Consider the following 14,800-nt stretch of genomic DNA (forward strand, 5'->3'; position numbering starts at 1 on the left):
CCTCACAGGGGGTACATTTCCACATAAATATGAGAATGGAAGATTATGGGTATTAATCCCTTCTAAAATTCAAATAAAGCGTCAATGGTGTTTGGTGTTTAGACCCCAAGAGTCAAACGGTCTTCATCAGGACAGACAATAACTTTGTGAGCAAAAAGCTGCAGAATGTTCAAACCATCATTCAAAATTAGGGATTAGAGGATTAAATGAAAACTTAGTCCTCCGGAAATAATTTTGAGCCAAATCACACCCCTTGACAGAATAGTTACAATCAATTAAGATTTAAATTGATGCATCTTCTGGTAGCAACAATGTGCTTTCAAGCGTGTTCCTCCAACCTTAACTTTGCTAAATGAACCAGCAGTTCTCTTTGACTTTTTGCTCCCAAAACTATTCTCTGTCCTGATGATGACCCTTTGACGCTTGGGGTCGAAACGCCATCAGCGCTTTATTGGCATTTGGGAAGGGATTAATACCCATAATCTTCCATTCTGATCTATGGGCTACACAATTAAATTGTGGCTCCTTTTGCCATTTTTCTTTTAGTTTATAAAACACTATGTAATGTGCAACGTTTTTGTTTGTGTAATTTGTTGAGCAGCAAGAATTTATGTATTGTACTCTTTATGTTGTGTTTTTGTCACTTGTAAAAACCTATTTAAAATAATAATTTTCAAAAACTCTGGATCCTTGTGTGGGCAATTCACATTTCTTTGTATGTTTTGTATTCGCTATATTCTTTTTTCTACATGAAATAGTCATTCTTACCTTCCCTGGAACCATTGTTGTTTACATATACTTTACTGCCCCTGGTTCAGTTGGGCTACGCCCTGTTGTGTTTAACTATTATTTGTAGACTGCTTTAATGTTCTTGTCGGATGGGCTTGATTGAGGGCTAAGTGTTTACCATAGTATTATAACCACAATGGGGTGTCCCTCAGATGTTGGGTATTAGTAAGGCAAACTACAATGGTTCCGTCCGGGTGTAAGAAAGGATACTTAGTTCTTGAATTCATCAAAAAACAGTTGCTTAACAGACGTACCGAGCTCTTACGATGAAGGACCACATTTCAGCCACAGTGAGCTCCTGTTATTACAGCCTGCGTCTGCTGCACAGAATAATACCTTTTCTGCCAGAGAGTCATCGCAGAACCGTAGTCCAGGCGCTGGTAATCAGTCGTCTTGACTACGGCAATGTCCTTCTGGCTGAAGTGGGTGAGACATTTTTGGCCAGATTACAAGTTATTCGGAACACGGCTGCCAGGATGACATTAAATTGCCCGGCCGGCTCGCCATCACTTCCCTTATTGAAGAAACTACACTGGCTCCCAATAAAAAAAGTTCCTTCTTCAAGATCTGCTGTCTGACATTTAAAGCATGGGAAGGCAGGGGTCCCAAGTACCTACAAAGGCTGCTTGTTCAACAGATCTCGGGTCGTAACCTTCGGTCCAACTCCCTAGCTCTGTTGAAGATTCCACGAATTTGCCTTTCTCGTATCGGTGGCAGAGCATTTTCCTATGTCGCACCGAAGTACTGGAACCAGCTTCCTTTACCTCTGCGGAACTGTACTTCCTACTTGATCTTCAGGAAGTACTTGAAAGCATTCCTGTTTTAACCCCACCCTCTCTTTTAGTTCCTCCTCCTGTCTTCAGTGTATTATGCTAGGCGAATCACCGAGATGCCCCCGGGTGATTCGAGCGCCATATAAAAAGCTTCTAACAATAACGGCAAGAACATAGCAAATATTTCAATGGAAAATAAGGTTGGAACAGAAAATTGAACAGCACTCACTAATAGATGCTTTCAAAAGTATTGTATTAAATAAATTAAAGCTCTCATAGATATTTACAAGGCTTTCAAAATACAAATGCAGTGACAAGAAGAATGGTGACGTGGTGATCAGTGATGGTGGTGCAGTGCATATATACAAAGTGCAGAAGTTAGATATAGGTCAGGAAAACAGAAAAACAATATCTCTGGCAATTAGCACATTTGCTATGTGATTTAGACCAGAAGATTTGTTGGGGTTGAACCAGGTGTTATCGTCGACGTTTTGACCCAAACAGGGCTTGTTAAACTGTCAAAGGGGTCTTCTTCAGGACATGGAAGGAGTGACCGCCTAAAAGTAGGAGACGAACAATTAAACAGCGTTCCAAACTAAAACAAGGATGGGGGAGAAAATGGTGTAGGGACAAATTGTTTATTTCCCCGTTTTATCGCTTGACCACTTGGCTTCATAGTGTTTATTCACTCCCCCTTAGATCCACAAAGGGACCCCAACCGGTATTTCAACATTTTGAGTCTCCCAGACAATTGCAGGTAAGACTTGTTGCTTACATGCTACCACTCCTTTCGACTGTATCCCTTAGTCACCAGGGTTTAATAATAATAATAAACAAGCTTATAAAGCGCTTAGCTACACTAGCTAGTGTGTCCCCGCTCTGCGACAAGAACCAGTTCCAGGCAGTGAGGTAAGGCAGAAAGGGATTAAACAGGAGGATTACCAGATGGGAAAAGCCAAGTCTTGAACTTTCTCTGGAAAATAATCTCCGAGGATTCCAGCCGGAGCTCTTTCGGGAGTTTATTCCAATATGTGGCTGCTAAAAAGCGAAAGGAGCGCCCACCCTTCCTAGCTCTTCTGATGGTCGGAATGGTAACCTGACCCATCCCACTTGATCGCAAACGGCGGATGGGAGCATGCGGGGTAAGAAGGTCATGTAGATAGGAGGCCCCTTCTTCTGCAGAATGCGGTGGCTGACGCACCTCGCTTTAAAAAAGAACTCGTTCCCTCACCAGGAGCCAATAAAGGGAAGCCAGGGCCTTGTTGGATGAAGCTCTCCTCAGGATCATTAAAACGAGTTGCGCTGCTGCATTCTGAATGCACTGGAGTCTCTGTACACTTTTAATATTTGCTCCTAGGTAAAGAACATTCCCGTAGTCCAAGCGTGATGTCATAAGGGCATGGACCATCGTTTATAGAGACTACGCAGGACCCCAAAACAGTTTCCCGCCATCCGCCTGGTGTGAGTTTCAAAGATAGTTTGGTATCCAACCACGTCCAGGTTTTTTACCTTATCCCTAGGGGGTGGGGTTGGACCCAATGTCTGAGGCCACCATGCAGAGAACCAAATCGAGGGAGCCTTACCTATCACTAGAACCTCTATTTTATTGCCATTAAGTTTAAGGCAATTATAAGCCATCCATGATGCCAGTTCTTGAAGACACGTTGAAAATTGATTGCTGCCTCATCAGAATCATGAGTTAGTGTCACCACCAGTTGTGTGTTGTCAGCGTATGACACCACATTGACACCAAACATCCCTATAATCTCTGCCAGGGGGTAATGTAGAGATTAAAGAGGGTGGGGCCAAGTATGGAGCCCTGATGAACCCCTTGGTCCAGCTTGACGCTTTTGGAGTAGAAGGGCTTCTGCCACACCTGAAAACTGCGGTCATGTAAAAAGGACCCTAACCATTCCATCGCCCTACCAGCCATGCCTCCTTCCCTTAGACGCAGAAGTAGCGTATGATGAGCAACAGTGTCAAATGTGGCACTGAGATCTAAAAGGACTATGTGTCTACATGTCTACGGATGGTTTCAATAGATAAAAGCAGTACCGATTTGGTAGAGTAAGTGGCACGGAAACCCGATTGAGTAGGGTGAAGTAGGTTATGGTGATAAATATGAGCTGTCAGTTGGGTGTTTACCACCTTCTCCACTAATTTAGAAAAGTAAGGCATCAGTGAAATGGGACGAAGATTTTCCAGCTGGCTCATGCTAATGTTCGATTTCTATTTTAGGGGAATGACGATAGTCTCTTTCCATCTTTTAGGGACAGTTCCAGAGGTGAAAGAGAGCTCAAGAAGGTGTCTAATATAAGGCTCTAATACAGCTAGACTCTCTCTTAGGATCTTTGGGGTGGCCGCTTCTCTAGGTGAGCCAGACTTCATGCTTAGGGCTACGTCTTTAAGTACGTCCCCACTGGGGGCTACAAATTCACAGTGGCATTCTGCCTCTGATATCCTGGTTGTCCCCTTGTTATCTGCACATCCCTGTTGTGCTGAGTCAGGGAAAGTAGAATAGATCTTTTCCACCTTCTCTGCTATCCTATTACAGGAGTCAGCAGAGCTAATGTCAGGGGCTGTCATTCTTACTAGTGACGAGATCTCTTTGAAGATAGTAAAAAGTTCCTTCGAAGAGTTCTCAGCTGTCTCAATCCTGTCACTGTAGTGGGTGGCCGCGCTTTCCTGATCAGAGCATGATATTTTTTTAGACTAGATTTGTATTCAGTTTTCCTAGGCTCATTGAAATTTCTCCTCCAAGCTCATTCGAGGCGCTTACAGGCTGATTTAGCTATTCTAAGTTCATTGCTGAACCAAGGTGAGGTTTTAAGCTGCCTACCCGAAGCTCTCAAGGACCCAGGAGCCATACTATCCAATGCCTCCAGGATACACGTTTATCAAGTGCATCATATGCAGAATTGATATCTGTAGCTGCATAGAAAACTTGGCCCATTTCTATATTTTCCATACTGTCCTCCTTACCATTGAGAGGGACGCCAACGGAGTCCATCCATTCCCTTTTCGGGTGAGTAAGTGGTGATTCCTACACCATTTCCTCCCCATCCTGGTTTTAGTTTGGAACGCTGTTTAATTGTTTGTCTCCTACTTTTAGGCTGTCACTGCTTCCATGTCCTGAAAAAGACCCCTTTGACACTTTAACAGGCCCTGTTTGGGTTTGGGTCGAAACGTCGATAACACCCGGTTCAGCCCCAACAAATCTTCTGGTCTAAATCACGAAGCAAATGTGCTAATTGCCAGAGATATTGTTTTTCTGTTCTCCTGACCTATATCTAACTTCTGCACTTTGTATATATGCACTGCACCACCATCACTGATCACCACGTCACCATTCTTCTTGTCACTGCATTTGTATTTTCGCTTTGACAGCCTTGTAAATTCTTGTAAATATCTATGAGAGCTTTAATTTATTTAATACAATACTTTTGCAAGCATCTATTAGTGAGTGCTGTTCAATTTTGTGTTCCAAACTTATTTTCCATTGAAATATTTGCTATGTTCTTGCCGTCTGTTAAGCAACTGTTTTTTGATTTATTCAAGAACTAAGTATCCTTTCTTAACCCCGACTGAACCATTGTAGTTTGCCTTAAGTGTTTATCATAGTCAGCAGAAAGTGATTAGCAATTGTGCCGGCTATGTTAGGAGACCAGGAGTAAAGTTTCCCCTTTTAGATTGAGATTTGTAAAGGTTGTCAAATGATCGTGTGTATCTCTGCCTATGGATTACCAGAATACATTTGCCTTTATTATCCACTTTAGGAATAGTATCCTTCATCAGTCTTGTTAGTACCCTTTTGAATTTTGTGAATTGTGTACCTCTGAAAGCATGTCAAGGGTTTCCTGTAGTTGTCTCTGTAGTGTTATGGCTGGATACTAATTTTTTTCAAATTCTATTCTTTAGGTTGGGGACAACCTTCATAAGGCTCTTGTGAAGAGGCGTATGTCTCACGTCAGTGGAGGTGGTTCAATGGACTTGGCGGACCTGGATTCACTGCAGGAGTGGATCAACATGACTGGATTTTTATGTGCCCTTGGAGGAGTCTGCCTTCAGCATCGAAACATTGCAGGACTGGTAACATACAGCCCACCCATGGGTCCCGCCAATGAACGGAAAGGATCTATGATTTCGATGGTTTCCACTGAAGGAAATGTAGAGACTCCTGTAAGCAAGTTTCTAGAACGATTACTCTCACTTATGGTTTGCAATCATGAGAAAGTGGGAGTTCAGATTCGGAATAACATTAAAGACTTGGTTGGTCTGGAATTGAGCCCTGCACTTTATCCAATGCTGTTTAACAAAATGAAAAACAACATTAGCAAATTTTTTGATTCACAAGGACAGGTAATTTATTTTATTTCACATGTTCATATTATCTTTGCATTCATTCTGGCCATTTACTGAAAATTGACTGTTTTAGGATTTTATTTTTCTTCAAACCTAACTCATAAAATTATGCACACAATATGCAATTCCTGTGGTTAGTTTCCGAGTGTATGAAAAAAGGATTAATTCTACATTGCAAGTCCGGTTTATTCTAGGCCATTTGAAGGCATGTTAAAAAACAGATTATATAACAGTACAACTCTCAAATTCCCTATTGTATCTCAGATCATAAAAGTGAAAGATGGTACATCAAGTACAATTTCAGGAGTCTTTTCACACTCCCTTCTGTCTCTCCCCCACCTCAACCCCTCCCTTCCTAAACATTGCATTGTCTGTGTATGCATGGGTGTAACTGTTGCTCAGATAACAGAGTAATTTATGTCTGGGAATTGTGATGGACATGTGCCATTTGTACCCATGGCTGGGTTAGAAATCACACAAGATGTGAGCAGCTTGAATATTCGTACTGTGTAATACTTTTTGTTGCATGTGTGGCTGTAGATACACATGTTTAGCATACTCCTGCCATATAGTGCAAATTTGCAAGTTTTTTTTCTTCAAAGAAGTCTCTTGAGTCAGGAGATGTTGTGTGACTTCCCTTCTTGATATAAATTGTGCATGTGCACTGACTCGGTGTTAGATTGTATTTTTCTGCCATTGGTTTCAGATGTGCACTGAGTAGGCTGAGTTTGTGTCATGAATGCGTCTTTCATCTTTCCTGGTCAGTTACTTTGAATCAATTCATTTCTGATTGGACTTGTACTTTCGTCTCCCTGACTCACGAGCAGCATGGTTGTTCATGACCTTGGGCATCAAGGGCCTTGCATCCTCCTTGGGCCAGGGACTACCTCCAGTCCTTCTTTGCCAGAGAAAGCAACATGTGTGATAGAATAGACACCTCTTCAAAACATCCCTCTCTCTAATTACAAATATCTATGGGCAGACAACCACGACATGAGCAATGTCTGCCTGTCTCTTGAACACAATGACTCCTCATGTTTGCCTTCAGATCTAAGACAACCCTTGAATATCGAAGGGAGTGTGCTGGGCACACAGGAAGATGCACCAGCAGAGCACCCTGGGCAGTCCGAACCTCTTTGAGGAAGTAAACTCTCTCTGCGCCTTATAATAAAAAGATGCCAGCCCAGCTGGTCTCCCAGCTGCACTAACAGCACCCATTACAGAAACGGTGTCAACCAGCGAGTCAGACAACAAACTGATGAGTAAACAAATGAATGGAGGACGTCAACATTCAAGATCAGCCTTTGCACGAAGACCATGTCTAGGGTCGTAAGTATGCCTTTGGTCCCTGAGGCCATATTATATGTTTAGCCCGACTTCGAACTTGGAAAAAAGACAAGCCCTGGGCTCAGTCACCTTCAAGCTCTGGTCGACACTGGCAAAAGTTTTGGAGCAGAACAAACCTCCACCATAGGGCTTTGACCCTCATCAGCTGTGATACCCGAGTCACCTCAAGGGTGCTGAACACCATTGGTCCCATCCAAAACTAGCACCAGAGGCTTCCAAAAAAACTGATGCACAAAACACTGTTGACCCCAAGAGCGAAGCCCAACTCAAAGCCTCCATCGATGCCTGAAGACAAGGACATCGAGGCACCAATCCTGAATGCCATACAGAGATGCCTCTTATCCTCTTAGTTACAAGCAAATTCTTGGTGAAACAGCCTCCACCGCAGCATCTGGAACCTCTTCCTCACAAGGAGACAGTCCTTTGAGGGGGTAACCATCTTCCTAGTTTCCCTCCCCTAAGCTGACATTAAAGAAACGCAAGAGCAGAGGAACCGGTCCTCCTTCTTCACATGCCACCTCTCCCACCACTCTCATGAACATCCTCACCAACTCCGCCCCTGCCCCCACCTCCCCCGCCTCCCCGGGAGTCCGTCTTTCCAAGTCTGAGCCAGGCAGCCTATTTGGTCTTTTTTGGCCCTCAGACTGAGTCCTCACTAATGGTCCCTAGGAAGACTATAACTTGAATGCCCCCAGGTGACACGCATGTAGACCACTACCAAGAGAGGGCCTCATTTCCTGTTGGCTCCATGGCCTATCATGAGGTGATTCAGAAGGCTGCTGCTTTTGAAAAAGGTGGCATGCACACCATCCTTAGACGCCTTGCGAGGTCCAGCATCTCCTCAATCTCTAGTTCAATGGGAAGCACCTATTTGGGACCCAGGTTCACAAGATTGTTTAAATAAATTGAAAAAGTTATGGAGACAGCAAAGTTCATTGGGGCACTCCAGGCCACTGCATACAGGGGTTTCTTTCATAAGCAGCGTCCCAGTACTTTGCCCAAGCAAACGCATTCATACTAGAGGCAGCAGCAGTCATTCCACTGGCAAGCTGGGATGGAGTACTTCAAAGGATCCATAACGGCAAATGTGGCGCCAGCAAATGAGCTGCTGCCTCCAAACAATGGGCCCACTTCTCTGTCCCCCACCCTCTTGATCAAACATCACCTGTTGGGGGAGGGGGGGTAAGTAAAAGTGATTTCCTCTTTCATTGGAAGGTAATCATGACGAACAAGTGGGTCCCAACTTCAAGCTACACACAACCACTCCCAACATTCCACCCTATACATGGAATCTTAGCAAACAATACCCATCTGTCCTTCAGGAGGAAGTGCACACACTCCTTCACAAGGGCAACGTGGAGCGGTTGCCACTGCAACATCAAGGAAGCAACATTTACCCGCTATTTTTCCTCAACCTCAAGGGGGATGGTGCTCTGTAAATTCACATTCAACCACCCTTCTCCCCAGAAGCCTGGATCTTTTGCATATCTCTTGATTTCTGAATTTCATTGCGCTTGATGTATCTTACTTATGTTCACAATCCATACATACTTTCACCTGCTGTGCGAAAACAATCTAAAATGGAGCCGATGTCCATGTGCAGTGTGCACTAAGAAGAGAAGTCACACCATAGCTTGTGGCTCAAAAGATGCCTTTTAAGAAAAACAACTTCCTAGAGGTCTGAGTCAAACCTGAGATGGCAGAAGTATGCTAAGTTTGTGGATTTTATAGCACTAAGTGCTACAAACTATGCTTACAGTGTAAGTAGCATTTTCCACTCTTGCTATCACAGGATCCTAGAATACATTGCCTGTCTCAATTGTTCTCGCAAATATCTCTTAAAGTAGGTAATCCTGATTTAGGAAACCCGTTTAACTTAAAACCTACTATTGCAAATAGTCATAATTCTGAAAGCTCAGAATATTAATGTAGATAGGCATTCTCTGCATTCTCTTGCCATTTAGTTTTGGGCCTTGATGCTTCCACCTTGTTTTTCTTGTGACTCTTCCTTGTCCCAAAATGCATCAGCACAAAGGCTGCACCTTAGATTCTTTTCTTTGGCCATCAGACTTGGGTGCATAGAGACGCTGCTCTGCAGTGGAAGCATTAAATCACACTGGAAGACATCCGTTCAGTTCCGTTTCGGTTTATGCAGCTCCAGAGACTGCAATAGTCACTTGTATTTAAGACCATAGATGCTTCATTCAAATCCTCTACAACTTAAGGTAAACTCGATGTTTAGCTCTAAAAGCCCTCTGGTTGAATCTCAAAAATGAACTGAGGACTTAGTCATGAATTGAACTCCTTTACACGTTTGCTCTCGGTGGAACGCGAAATAAGCCTGTGCACGATATTCTAGAGGCGTAGGATATCCACGAGGCAGAGGAGGAAAAAGCTAGCCCCTCCCACATCCCTATGGGAAAAAACAAGAAGAGGTTGAGGCCTGCTTCACGAGCCTTTTGTCGTTGATGGAAAGACCTAGTACATCCATAACACCATCAACGGTTCAAAGGCAGAAGATTAAGTCAACACAGCGTGCCTTGCAGGTCACTGGTAAAGCCCGAGTGCAGGTCACTCCTAAACCCGGAGTGCACAGTTATAGAGGCAGAGCATCGCTCCCACTGCAGATGAGCATCAAGCCCAGATTCACGGCACAAGAAGCCTGCTTCCTCGAGGTATTTCCTATTAGAGGCCAGCTTGATCTCGAGCAAGACAAAGTGCACCAACCTTCATTCTTCTCCTAACGCCAGCAAGTTTCATGCCTATAGTCCCACTTGATGTCACAGCCACAGACCCCATTGACACCAAAAGCTCAGCAAAATGTAGTATCCAAGCCATCAACATTTTAGCCCCCTGATGCCAGCAAGCCCACTTTGGAGAAGAGAAGACGCCAAAGAACTAGCTCACTCGGACTTAGAGGTTAAAGTCTAAGCCTCTCTAGTACTTAGTTCGGATACCTCGGACAAGTCGATACTGGAGTGTCTCACAGACATCCTATATGGGAAACAAAAGCAGCTGGTTATCCATCCGGACACTGGCAGAATGTCACTTAGCCTTCGGCTCCAGGTCTTGTTGCCATTCCAAAAGAACTAGGCGTAAACTGGTCCTATCCTTCAAGAAGAACCACTTTCACTTACTCTTCCCCAATTTTGAAAAAAAAGTCAGGCACACGGCTACCATCCCTCCTTACTTTCTGCCATCACCTATCACACCATCACCTCCACCTCCTTCTCCTCCTCCTCCTCCTCCTCCTCCTCCTCCTCCTCCTCCTAACATTCCTCTACTTCCATACTCCCTAACACACAGAGCATGGACTCCAAACCAGGAAACCTGTGCTACCCTCGGAACCAAGAGGAAGAATTCTTTAGACTACAGGGAGGGGAGGAGCTTTGAGAAGACTATATGGTCGACCCACAGGATAACCTGGATCTTGACCCCCACCCTGTCAAGCCATCCCCACTAGATAATACTATGGTGTATCATGCTGTCATACAGTGAGCAGCTCAACATCATCGGGACCTGATGCACACCATAGAGGAGGAGAATAAGGGTGACTTACTCCTGGAAACCTGTTACAAGTCTGAAATGTCTTTATTACCTACCCATGCTTAAGCACCCTGGCAAGGATAGAATGGTAACCCCCTACATTGAAAAGAAATATACACCTGCCCCACAGGATCTAGCTTACATTAGAGGGGTAGTTATCCCCAATTTCCTGGTGATTCATACTGCCCATGAAAGGGTTTTCGCCCAAGCTAACAGAGATGCTCCTTTCCCAGATAATGAGTCAAAGAAGATTAATGCAGCAGGGAGGAGGCTGGCGTTTGTGACTCCACTGATTGGAGGGTTGCTAATTCAGTGGGCCTCCTCCCTAGATACGATTGATATCATTGGGAGGCTATGATGGAGCTAATTAAGGACCTCTCTGAGAGTCACTGGAAAAAAAAAGATAGGATCTAGTTGCTGAGGGTAAGAGTCTGTATCGCCTCCAAAAACAACTCCCCTAGACTTAAAGGGACAGAGAAAGACAGAGTGGTGAAAGAGAGTACCCTTCCAGATACAGTGATATAGTCACAAAAACATTTGCAACATAATTCCTAGGAGTTCTAATGGGAATTGCCCTGAATCTGCGAAGCACTAGTGTACCTGTATATGTATACAGGAGGGACCCTGGAATGTCAAGAAATTGTATGGCAAACCCTCCTATTTCAACCTAGGGTTCTTGCTTCATCATGGCGTCCTAAATTCATAAGAAATTATTACAGTGATTAATTGATTTACCAGGAGTACTTACTTTCTTCAACAGGGAGTTGGCGGTGGAATTTAGTGCATAAACTAAAAAATCTCAGGCTACTTCCTCAAAATACGTCTTTATTAAAGGAGGGGTAAAGAGTTGATTAAAAGCAATTTTGAGGGTTGCATAGGAGCATTTTCCCAGCCTCAGCATATTCAACGCTGTACTTTCAGGGTCCGGGGACCCATTGCTTCCATTCCTGTCACTGAGAATATTTCTTATTCAATGGGATCCCGTTCCCTGTCCTCTCTCAGCCCCCTGCAAACACAGTCCCCAAATACCGAGGTGCCCGCTCCTCCCATACTGACTCTGTTGAATGAAGAGGTGTAGAGGGTGATGGAAAGGATGCCCTGGAAGAGATGCTCTCAGTGCCACTGGAAATATCCCTGGGCTGACCTCCACAGCGTTTGTAACCTGTGCCCCTCATTCTCACCCTTCAAGAGCAAGAAGACTTGCTTACCGTCCAACTCGCCGGACATCTTTGGCAAATTGAACCGCTTGGTGCCGAGGAGGTAGAGTATGAAGAGCCTCCCAGTGTATCAGACCAGCCCAGAGGTTATTGGCTCCGCTTCTTTGGCACCGGAAAACGAGGAAGTTAAAGAGAGAACAAATGCTCAAAGATGTTCCATATACCTCAGCTAACACTGGACCTTGGATCAAGTCACGCCAAGGTGCACAAGTATGATCGACACCCAGACCCCCAAGACACACAGGCTTTCCTTACTGCAAACATCTCTGTGACCAGTACAAACACCTCTTCACCCTGCCCTGTGATGGGGATCACCTCTTTGGCTTGCAGGTTGATGAGCTGTTGGAAAAAAGAAATAAGGAGACTCACACCAGTAAGGCGATTGGTACCCTTCACGTATCAGCAGCCAGGGGTTCCTTTTGTATGCAGCAGGCAAGGGACAGTTAGAAAGCTACCTTCACCCAAGCCAACAGTAGTATCTGCGACATAATCGGCCCTATTACCAATAGAGAGGTAGAGGATAGACCTGGAGTACCTTATGGGGGGGATAACTTCAAGGGCCCAAGACAGAGGCATCCCCTCCAAGAAAGCATCTACCTCCAGACACTGATTTGCCCGTCATCCCTCAGAAGTGATTTGGGGGGCTCATCTTTCCCTACCTAAATGATTGGCTGATGAAGAGTGTGAGCAGACGTGAAAAGCCCACACCCAGGCTGCCATGTCTCTGCTCCACATCTTGGGGTTCAGTCAATGACACCAATTCCCACTTGTCGCCCTTAAGACCCAACCCTTTCTGAGGTCTTTCTTATATGTAGTTACTTCCCAGGCCTACCCAAGTGATCAAAGGGTGGTTGCATTTCAGCAGCTACTGTCTTTTTTTCAGCTACTCGTCCTCTCACAGTTCAAGCAGCGATGCGCCTCCTAGGTGTGATGGTCCTGTATAAACGTCGTCCCTCAAGCAAGGCTCCATATTTGTCCACTTCACATGTTCCACTAGCAATTCATAACATTGGACAGATGGGTTTTGAAGATTGTCCAAAGGGGCTACTTCCTCCCCTTCGAGACTACCACTCCCTCCATACCACCTACCTATGACAGGTTGGCTTAAGACCATTAAGCTCTCCTCTGCTACGAAGTGATGGCTCTTTTGGCCAGAGGAACCACATAGAGTGCTGACACAAAAGTGGATCCTGTTTGTTATTCCCGCTACTTTCTGGCCCCCAAAAAGGGCAGAGACCATCATCCTATCCTCAACCTGAGCTCTCTGAACTTCTTCCTCAAGAAGAAGTTCAAAATGCTCACTCTTGCTCCAACCCTATTTGCCTGGGACCCAGGATACTAGAATTTATCGTTCTACTTGCAGGACTCCTATTTCCTTATTCCCGTCCTGCTTTCCAATAGGTGTTACCTGCAGTTTTTGGTGGGCCACAAACACTTTGTTTGCTGTGCTCCCTAGCGTCCCGCAGATGTTCACCATGGTGATGGCGGTGGTTGCAGCTCATCCTAGAGATCAGGGATGCCAGTCTTCTCCTATCTCAATGACGGTCTGTTGAAGACGGCCTCACCCCAGGCTGTCGTCTCCCACCTCCAGACTACAGTGGACCTCCTGCATTCGCTGGGGTTTACTATCAAAATGCCGAAGTCACACCTCACTGCCTCTCAGACACTTCCTTTCATCTGAGCTGTTCTGGAAATGGTGCAATTTTGGGCCTACCCTCAGGAACTCGATATTGAGGCTTTGATACCGCCTCTATCCTTTGTTTCGGTGAAACTGACTCTGAGTCTGCTGGTTCTCAGGGCCTTCTGTATCATGCATAGGAGTGCCTTGCAGTTGGACCTGAAGTTTCAGTGGACTCCGCATCAGGGGACTCTTTGACATGGTCCATATATATGAGAGAACTGGGAGAGATCAGCATTGATGGTTTACGAACCGCAATTGGGTCAGTGGCAGGCTCTCTCTCTTCCTCAGCTGGATCTCACAGTAGCTACCGATGTGTCACTCCTAGGATGGAGTGACCACCTGGGAGAGGTTGAGAGTATAGTACTCTGGTCTCCCGCAGAATCCGGGTCCACATCAACCTTTTGGAGCTCTGGATGATCCAGTTGGAATTAAACGCCTTTCTGCCCTCCATCCAGGGAAGACTGGTACAAGTTTTCACAGGCAGCATCACGCCATGTGGTACTGCCACAAACAGGACGAGGTGGGGTTGTGAACTCTTTGTCAAGAGGCCCTACATATCTACACATGTCTAGAACAGGGGCTACCCAATGCCAGACTGGGAGAGGACAAACTCACTTGGTGATGCCTCGCGTATCTCAAATGGCATCTCCAACCGGAGGTGGTGCAAGATCTCTCTCAGCAGTGGGGAGAGTCTTAGTTAGATCTGTTTGCCTCCGACAGGAACGTGGCGCTGGAGTTTCCAAGGTGGCTCTCACTCAGAGACACTTTTCATCTCGAGTGGAGCTCAGGCCTCCTACACGGCTTTCCACCCATACCTATCCTGCCCAGAGTTCTCAAGAAGATTCTCAACAACCGGATGCAAGTCATGCTTGTGACTCCATATTGGACATGGAGAGTTTGGGATCTCGAGCTGTTGAATATGGCCATCGGTCCTCTGATCAGGCTGCCCCTTCAGGAAGATTTCTTGTCGCAGCAGCGGGGTGAGGGGGGGTTCTCTTTCCGAACCGATCAACATTACACCGCCTTGTGTGGAGTTGTGTTGTTGATGTCCAGTACTGGCAGTTGTGTTGCTCTTTAGATTGTGT

The 14,800-nt window shown here is 45.3% G+C and overlaps 1 protein-coding gene across 8 annotated transcripts in view; it reads left to right on the forward strand.

Moving 5' to 3' along the window:
• Positions 1 to 14,800, forward strand: part of NF1 (neurofibromin 1) — a 2,143,703-nt gene that overhangs the window by 882,255 nt on the left and 1,246,648 nt on the right. For all 8 annotated transcript variants that reach the window (XM_078679713.1, XM_078679719.1, XM_078679717.1 and 5 more), the window contains exon 20: positions 5,481 to 5,921. In XM_078679713.1, the coding sequence (XP_078535839.1) occupies positions 5,481 to 5,921 (441 nt within the window). The remainder of the gene's footprint in view (positions 1 to 5,480; positions 5,922 to 14,800) is intronic.

The sequence above is a fragment of the Lissotriton helveticus genome, chromosome 3_1 (genome assembly GCF_964261635.1).
Source record: "Lissotriton helveticus chromosome 3_1, aLisHel1.1, whole genome shotgun sequence".
Taxonomy (NCBI): Eukaryota; Metazoa; Chordata; class Amphibia; order Caudata; family Salamandridae; genus Lissotriton; species Lissotriton helveticus.